General features: G+C 49.1%; 1 protein-coding gene across 1 annotated transcript; it reads right to left on the bottom strand.

Moving 5' to 3' along the window:
* Positions 1-232: 232 nt before the first annotated feature.
* On the bottom strand, positions 233-4,402 carry RFX5 (regulatory factor X5; the record flags this gene model as incomplete). Its single annotated transcript, XM_082864412.1, has 9 exons — positions 233-1,366; positions 1,520-1,620; positions 1,856-2,057; positions 2,362-2,443; positions 2,585-2,704; positions 2,891-3,010; positions 3,503-3,585; positions 4,005-4,038; positions 4,287-4,402. The coding sequence occupies 9 exons, from the start codon at positions 4,400-4,402 to the stop codon at positions 398-400; spliced, it is 1,827 nt and encodes a 608-aa protein (XP_082720538.1). The 3' UTR covers positions 233-397.
* Between the last annotated feature and the right edge of the window lie 5,026 nt (positions 4,403-9,428).

Raw genomic sequence — 9,428 nt, 5'->3', positions numbered from 1 at the left:
CAGCACTACCTCTGGACTTTGCAGTCACACGAGCCAATACATTTTTATTTTTAAGCCAGTTTGAGTTAGGTTTTCTATGATTTAAAATGGAAAGATGCCTAACCTATACATTCATCATACTCCATCCCTATATTTCCACAGGATAGCACAGGGATCCAGGTAAGATGGTCAGTACAGATTTATTAGTGACTCTAAAGCCAAGGGTATTGAGCTGGAAAGGTAAGAGGCAAGAACCAGGCACTATGCAAGACAGGGTGCCTCAGCTGTCTATACAGAAGAGGATGAAGAGCCAAGTGAGAAGCAAGTGCAAAGAAGGGCCTCTACTAGGCAGACAGGTAGAGTTAACGTAGCACTCTTCCCCACATACCTATCATGGGGGTGTTGCTTTGGGGTCTTTTCACTCATGGGGTAAGGAGCTTTGAAGCACATGCCCCTTTAAGTCTTTATTACCCTGTGCTGCAGTGTCTACCTCTCCCTTGACCAAATGAAGAGCCTCCTTTTGGCTTCTACTGCCCTTGATGACACTCACTTTCGGGGTGACAGGAGGAATTTTATCTTCTGCTTCTTTGGCATGCCGGGAACTGGGGCCCCTTCCTCCTCTGGAAACAGCACCATCCGCCTGACCTTGGGCAAGCATCTCCTTCTCAGCCTCTCCCATTGGCCCTGGCCTCTCTGACCCTCCAGCTGAGTTGCCTTGCCCTCCAGAGGCCCACGTCTCCAGTGGTAACCTTGAGGACTGGGCAGAGTCCACAGCAGCTGCTGACTTGTCAGGGGTAGAATTCCTTTCCCTACTTCCACCTGATTTTTTTCGAGGGCGCCCCCGTTTTCTTTTGGCATCACTTCCTGTATCCTCTATATCCTGCTTTGTTGCTTTAGCTGGTGGGTCCTGCCCACTGGCCTCACTCACAGGTACTTCAGCTGTCCTCTTCACACCCTTGTCATGGGGTCCCGGGTCACCACCTATGCCCACTTCCCTGTTCTCTGTGCCCCTCGGCTGAGTGAGCCCCCCAGGTGGAGCTTGCCCAGGCCCAGGCCCAGGTCCAGGTCCAGGCAAAGCAGGAACAGTTGGTAAGATCATGTTAATGATGGGCACAGCTGCTTGGGGTCCCCCAGCTCTAGGGGGCAGAGGCAGTGTAGCCATTTTCAGAGTGCTTGAAGAAAGCTTGGGGGCCAGGACGGGTGGAGAGACTCGGATTGGTGGAATAAGCGAGCGAGGGGCCCGAGGGAGAAGCAGAGGCAGCCGGGCCACTAGGGCATTAACCTGTGGGTTATTGGCTGCTGGCGCTGGGCTCTCCACTACACTCTTCTTTCGCTCTCCGCGTGCTGGGAGGCCAGCCCCAGCCCGGGGGTCCAGCTCCTTAGGAGGCTAAAAAGTAAAGAGAAGAACACAAAAAGTGGGAAGACTGGACAGCGGAGGAAATACAGACACAGGAGGTGAGAAAGTACTGGACCCACTGGGTGAAGGATATACTAAACCCCCAACCCAGGGGAGCCAGGTCAAGGGCATCAACTTCCTCACCTGGGCCTGTCTCTCTGGTCTCTTATGGGCTCCGCCCTCCAGATTCTCTACACCATTCTTGGATTTAGATGACCGTTCCCGAGGGGCATGTTCATCCTCTTCTGCAGAGGTGCCAGAAAAGGTAACAAGGTGAGGAGGAAACAGAATGGAGGAGGGAGGCGATTCTGATTGACTGACTGGTAGAGGCAGGGGAAAGAAGGTGGTCTAAGGTATGTCCTAGAAGGCTGTCTAGGAATAGAAGGCAAATCCAAGGTGTCTCTATCCTAGGATGTGGGAGGGCCTTTGAGGTTGAAAGTGGCTGAGGTTTTCTCAGAACATAAGAGGGGGTCCACTCACCAGCAAGCCCCATAGCCTTGAGCACATTGGCGTGTGCAGATCGGGCAGAGATGAGATGCTGCTGTAGCAGGAAGCGGGCGACCTCAACGATGGAACTGAAGGACCGTTTTAGGATTCGCTCTGCCCAGTCACAGGTCAGGGCACAGGCTGCTTCAACCAGTTCATCCCGAGGTGCTGGGGTTACTTCTGGGCCCATTTCTGGCTGCAGGGGGGAAGGACACGCCCAATCACACTCTGAACAAAGGACCCTCCACCCCTCTCAGATACAGTGTTGACCATAAGTAAGACCAGACTAGGGATGGGAGTAGCCTCTATCAACCCATCCCAGAAACCCACAAATTCTCTCCCTCTTCTGCCTCAGCCGTAGGGTAGGCAGAAGGGCATGTCCTATATACCCAGAAACTGTGTACAGAATGACCTAGGCTGTGTCAGGCCTCAAAACATCTCCCAAAGTCCTCTGACTTCTACCTTGGAGAGAAGAGTGCAGTCGGAAGGTTGTTACTTACACTCTCAGAGCCCTTTAGGTCAAGTCCGGGCAAGGGCGGCATAGACACCAAGGTCTTCCTTCGTATGCCACTGTAACAATATCTGACGTTTAAGTTAAGGGGCAACCAACACATGGGGGTCTCCAAGCCCCTTAGAAAGGTTGGGTTGTTTCCAGTCCTGTCCCTTCACATACTAAGTTTTCCTCCCCAGGTCCTCTAGCACAACCTCTCCAGTCAAGGATACTTGGACTGGCCCCGGCCACCAAGCCTTCGGGCTTTGATGTCAGGGAAGATCTCTCTGATGATTTTGCCAAAGTTGGCTGTGCTGAGTGGGCGGCAACAGGCGAGACTCTCACAGTACTTCCTGAGTGCGTGGGGGACAGAGTGGGAAGATACTCAGAGAAGGAGGTTTGGGAGTGGGTTCAGAGGGTCCCTGGGGATGAAGGTTGGGAAACCCTTTAAGCAGTCAGGCTCTACCAAGGCAGGGAGCTCTCCAGGGATGAGGGGGTAGTCCTGTGCCCACCATCCCACCCACCCCCCATCCACCCACCGATAGGCATCATAAACACTTTGTTTTGGCAGGCAGGTGTCAGTATGCTCTTCTAGGTGGTTGCGGATCCACCTATAAGCATACATGTACTCCTCATTGCTGAGTGTACTTGGCTCTGAGCTGCAAGAGAAGTAAAAGAGACAAGTATTACTAACATCCCAACAGTTGCCCTGGTTCTATCCAGATTATCACCTCACTAGTGCTGGACTGAATCAGTTCATCCAGAATCCAGCTTTCCCTGGTAAACCAAGGCAGGTCAGGGACTTTTCTTCCCCACTAAGGATACTGTTATGAGGATTCCTATTCATCCTGCCCCTTTTTAGGGAGCCTTTCTTTAAGAATCAGAACCTCTGGGCTTCCCTGGTGGCGCAGTGGTTGAGAGTCCGCCTGCAGATGCAGGGGACACGGGTTCGTGCCCCGGTCCGGGAAGATCCCACATGCCGCGGAGCGGCTGGGCCCGTGAGCCATGGCCCCGCTGAGCCTGCGCGTCCGGAGCCTGTGCTCCGCAACGGGAGAGGCCACAACAGTGAGAGGCTCGCGTACCGCAAAAAAAAAAAAAAAAAAAAAAAGAATCAGAACCTCTGATATCTAAAATTCTAGCACCAAACCTACCTTTTGTCTCCAGTACTGGGCCCTGAGGGGAGCTGAAGGTAGAGATACAGCTTGTCGTTGTCTGAGAATTTCTGTACATCTTGCTGAGGTAGGGAGGAACAGAGGCAGGAGAAATAATAAGGCCAAGAAGGACCCAAGGTAGGACCCTCTGATACTCACTAAAAAGTTCAGCTGACGTAGTGACTGGCAGGCTGACAAAGGACCTTAGAAATGATTTGAGGCTGTGCGTTCACTGTGCCCTGAGAAGCCCTTAGGGGCTACCAAGGTGAGAAGGGGAGCGGAGGGGACCACCTCTGATTTTATTTCTATTGGGCTTCTACACAAGAGGTCACAGAGATGAAGTGAGATGCTCCAGGTCAAAGTGATAGCAAGTTGCAAGGCCAATTATCTTCTGACAGGGTAGACAACACTGACTCGCATAAACCTTTCTTACCCATATCCTCACCATCCTCATCTCCCACCAATTCTGTCTCCCTGTTGCCCTCTTCCCCAGAATACTCACCAGGATTCCCTCTACTTTGTTCTGCACGGCCTTGCTGTGGAGAAGAGGAGAAAGCTGGAGGTCATACACAAGATTTTTCCCCATCCCTATGTCTGACTGCCAGGGAGAGGACGAGGTCTGAAAAGCCTAGCAGGTGCTCAAGTACTGCTACCATGATGAAGAATCTCCCCTGGTCAGATGCACTTGCTTGGGAGGGGGAGATCATCTACAGAGGAAGTGAAGTGCTACAGGGATCTATCCCCAGGTCCGGAACGAGGTTTAGAGGTGGTGATGAGTACTTACGAAATGGTACCTCGGAGCCTCTGAAGGAGGGTGGTGGGTTCCCCTGCCTCAGCACTACCTGAGGGGGCCCTTCCCCCAGTCTTTGGGCTCTTAGCATCAGGTTCATCTTCTGCCATCCCGGCATGAGGGCTGGAGTTGGGAGAAGACATGACAAGAAGATTTAACTCCCCCCCACCCCGCCCCAAGGCCCCAGGGCACTCCTCATCTCTCTACCCAGGAAGATAGAAAAACAGAAAGAAAGCCTCCAAATTTCCCCAGTGGTCTTTTTCTAAAACTCGCCTTCTCCAAAAATTAGAAATTATTCCATTACTTCTCCAGGGCCATATATACCCAGAGATCTTTGCCATCTCCATTCTATCTGCCCCACCTTTCTGCAGTCTCCTAAATGTGGAAAACTGTAAAGGAAGAGATAGGGGCGATTGGGAATCCACGTTAGAAAGAAAATTTCATTTCTGCCTCTGACCCCATACTGCCCTCCTTCCCCTCAAAAACAACAATAACAACCACAAGATAAAGTTGTTTAATTCTCTAATATGCTCCTCACTACTGAATTTGCCTGGGAGGTCAGAAAGGATACGAACATTTTCTGCCCTTCCAGGCTTGGAAAAAACTGGGCCCAAGTTCTCATTACTTAATCTCGCCACGGCTTCCCCCGCAGCTCCCCCTCCCCACGTCGCCGGCCCCTACGTCATCTCCCTCAACATCCCATCCTGATGCGCGCCCCCACCTCCCTCCCTTCCCCCTCCATTCAACCCCGCGTTGCTGCAAAGTGAGGGGTTCAGGGTAGCGGAACTCCTGGGCTGGGCGTAGGAAACCCGGTTGGGGGAATGGGGTCCCAGATTCGGGGCACGTGCACATGGGTGAAGAAGCAGTTGAAAATACAGCCAAAATCTTTTTCTGCTCTCCTCCCAACTCATATTGCGCCCTCCCTACCTTTGAATAGTCGCCTTCCAACACAAGCAACAATAAAGGTAAGGGAGAAAGAGAAACTACCTCGCAGCCACCTTCACTCCAGCCCAGCCCCACGGTCCTGGCCCAGCGGGCTCGTGCGTTGCTTTATTTTCTTTTTTCTGAATGGCTGGAACAGCCCCGATCTGCCTAGATACTCGGACGGCCTGTTCTACCATTGGTTGTTGCTGCCACCCGGAGACAGAAGGCGCCGGGCTCGCACCGGCGGCAGCTAAAGTCTGCCTGGTAACAGAATCTGATTGGTCAATAGGGGAGGGAAAATCCAAAGTTGGTCTTATTTGAGTCAAGAGGGGGAAGTCCGGGTTAGGTTTCGGTTAAAACTGGGGTCGGTTGGGACTGCCGGTCCCAAGAGGTTCTTCTCTTAAAGGGACCGCAGGACGAAAGACCGGGTGCTCGCCTCCTTCTGGAGCTTTCTTTGCTTTTGCTTTCTCTTTCCGTGTTTCAGTTTTGCCTTCGGTCGTCAGAGCTACAGGAAGAAAAGATTCAATGGATGATAAAATAACTAGAAAATTATAGGTAGTAGTGATGGAAGTTCGCTGTAAGCTCACATTATCCCCTTTTGATGAAAAGCAAGTTGAACCATTCCCCCCAGCCCTCACCAGCCAACACGCATGAAGACACTCACAAGAAACCTGCAAACACGGGCTCACATTCCTCATTGATGGAGGCCGCCAAACCTCAGTAGCTGTACCACGTTAAGCTAAAGTGCCCGTAGTGTTCCTAGGTTTCCCGAGTGTAATTTATCTCCTTCCAAAGAGTTGCTAATGCCTTTGCATCCCCAAAGTTCTGCAGTCAGTGAACACTGGAATTCTGACTAACTTCCCCAGGGGGGTGCTGGATGCCCACATGAATTTTTTCTCCTCAGAGAACATTGTACTGAAAGGTCAAGGGTTCTTCACTCTCTTAGTTAAGGCTTTTTGAGGTCATGAATCAGATGAAAGCAATGAACCCTCTGCCATGAAAAATGCAGGAACAGACCAAGCGGTGCATCTAATTTCAGAGGTCACAGACTCAAGGGTAACCACCCTTTGAATGGAGTACAGTATTTTGTTTTGCACAGCAGATATGTTACACCCAAAACTATCAGTATATTTATAGTCCTGACTTATAGTTCTCCAGTCTCATCGTCATTGTGCTTTTGTAAAGAGGACAGCAGTGTTGCCTGATTTCATGACCATCGCCCTTTGCAGCTTCCATTTCCCTACTACCAGCTTCTGTGGGTAGCGGGGGAACCCAGAGGATCGCAGAGTTGGGGAAATAAGGATACACTGGCAGGAAGGTTTTCTAATAACAGCTAAAATTTATTTGTTAACTGTGTGCCAGATACCAGACCAAATGTTAAACACCTCGGTTTGAAGTAGGAACTACTATTGTCTCCATTTTATAGACAAGGAAACAGATTTGGAGAGGTGAAGGGACTTGTCCACAGTTACATTGTTAATTAGCGCTGGAATCAGGATCCAAAGTCAGACAGTCTGCCTTCGGAGCCCATTCTCTCTCTCTTTTTAAAAATAAATTTATTTACTTTATTTATTTATTTTTGGCTGCGTTGGGTCTTCTTTGCTGCGAGCTGCTGTGCGTGGGCTTTCTCTAGGTGCGTTGAGCGGGGGCTACTCTTTGTTGTGGTGCGCAGGCTTCTTATTGTGGTGGCTTCTCTTGTTGCAGAGCACGGGCTTTAGGGGCACGGGCTTCAGTAATTGCAGCACGTGGGCTCAGTAGTTGTGGCTCGTGGGCTCTAGAGCGCAGGCTCAGTAGTTGTGGCACACGGGCTTAGTTGTTCCGTGGGATGTGGGATCTTCCCGGACCAGGGCTCGAACCCGTGTCCCCTGCATTGGCAGGTGGATTCTTAACAGCTGCACCACCAGGGAAGTCCCAGAGCCCATTCTCTTGAACACTGCTCTAGACTGCATAGATTTGCAGGTGCTCAGATACAAATATGGGTATAGACTGATGGAAAGATACCCCAAACACCACTGTTTGGTATGAAGGGGAATATAGAGCACTTTAACTGGAAAAAGAATTTGGGGTAAATTATGCTGGCTTAGGAATTTGCAGGTGGCAGAGAATAAGTGGAAGCTTTAGCAAAGGGAGAAAAAGTATCATAGCTATGTAAGGGAGATTATTTTGACAGCACTGTAGAAAGGTGAGGTTGAGTGGGGAGGCTGGGGAGGTTAGAGATGGGAAAAACAGGCAACTGACTATTCATTTACGCCAGGTGTTATGCTAAGAGCTGGGGATACAAAGCTGAATAACGTACAATGGTCCTTGCCCTGAGAAGTAACAATAAAAATTGCCTGATAAGCATCATCATAACAGCAAATATTTATATAGAGCTTAACACGTGCTGAGGATTGTTCTAAGGGCCTCGCATATGTTACATTTTTATCTTGTAGCAACTCTATCAGATAGGATAATCATCTGATAGATTATCCCCATTTTACAGATAAGGAGACTGAGGCATTGAGAGATTAATAATTTGCCCAAGTTTACACAGTTAGTGATGGAGTTAGGATATGAACTGGGCTGCCTGGATTCAGAATTTGTTCTTAGGTGCTATTATATATTGCCTACTAATATATATTTTTAAAATTTATTTATTTATTTGTTTTTGGCTGCATTGGGTCTTTGTTGCCGTGCATGGGCTTTCTCTAGTTGCAACGAGTGGGGGCTACTCTTCTGTCGATATGTTCAAATCAGTATCAGCAAGGTCCACACATTGCATTGCGTTTGGTTTTGGTTGATGTTTCTTAAATCTTTCTAATCTATACGCTCTCTCTCTCTCTCTCAATTTATTTGTTGAGGAAACTGGTCATTTGCTCTATAGAATTTCCCACATTCTGCATTTTTATGATTTCACCTTTATAGTGTTTTTAGGTTTTTAAAACTTGTTCTTCTGTCTCCTGTATTTCCTGTAAACTGATTGTGAGCTCTGCAGGCTTCATCAGATTAATTTTGGCTTTTTGGCAAGAATACTTCATAGGTGGTGCTGTGTACTTCCTATTGCGTCACAGGAGGAACTCTTTTCATGACGTAAAGATTGAATAGTGTATTCAGGTTTGGTTGCCTGATCTATCCATTATGAAGCACCATTTCAGTCTTTCGTTGAATGGTTTTAGCAGCCACTGATGATCATTGCCTGGATCCCATTGTCATTAGAGGTTACAAATTGGTACTATCCAAATTCTGTCACTCCTTCTGAATTTACTAGCTGAAATTCTTTGTTGTTTGGTTGGTTGGTTGTTTTTTTCGTTTTGTGTTTGCGTCAGGTTGGGGGGGCTTTGGGGTTGTGGGCATCGATTTAGGGGCAGTGGTTGATGTCCCGGGGAAAGACAGGACATGGAATCCAGCTCCCACAGGCTCTCACACATTGGGGGAGCTAATGCCTACCCCTCCACACAGGGCCGGATCCCCGGGGCCTAACCACCTGGGGTGCTGGCGTGGTGACTCACCAGGACCATGCATTCCTGTCTACTAGCTGAAATTTTGTAAAGGACGTTTCCTCATCAACTATTTGCTTGTCCCAAGGCAAATTCTTTCTGAAGAAGTTTGGTTATTGAAAAGGACAGGGTAGAAACCTAGGATAGACTTCTGTTAAGACCCAGTAAATCCCAAGGCTCCCTGTAACTTAATCATCTTTTATAGTCACTTATTCATTAAGGCACACTATGTGCTACTATCCAAGCTGGGTATTGGGAGGAAGCAGGGATTTTCAATATAATGTGACATATGTTCATGCTGAGGTAAAGTGCAGGAGGCCCCTAACCTGGAGCTGTCAGGGAAGAAGGGCTTTCCCAGGGAAATGGCAACCTGGCCCAGATGGCAGGTAAGGCAGCGGGAGGGAATTGGACTCGAGTTGAGGTAGATGTTTCAGGGAGCATGTTTAAAGACCTCAAAGGGAAAGAAAGTATAATACATTCTTGGGGGAGGCCTGGCCATCTCGGGGGTCTTAGACTACTCCAGTGTTTAAAACAAAGACACCTTTGCGGAAGACTGAAAAGAATGTAGATTAATACCTGAATGTTACTTGGTACTGTCTTGGGTAGAGAGTAAAGACGTCAATAGAATTACTGCTTGGGGGCTTCCCTGGTGGTGCAGTGGTTAAGAAACTGCCTGCCAATGCAGGGGACATGGGTTCAAGCCCTGGTCCGGGAAGATCCCACATGCCATGGAGCA

This window comes from Leucopleurus acutus (genome assembly GCF_964270905.1).
Source record: "Leucopleurus acutus genome assembly, chromosome: 2".
In the NCBI taxonomy this organism is placed as follows: domain Eukaryota; kingdom Metazoa; phylum Chordata; class Mammalia; order Artiodactyla; family Delphinidae; genus Leucopleurus; species Leucopleurus acutus.
The sequence above is the reverse complement of the archived record's forward strand: the minus strand, read 5'-3'. Positions and strand labels throughout refer to the sequence as shown.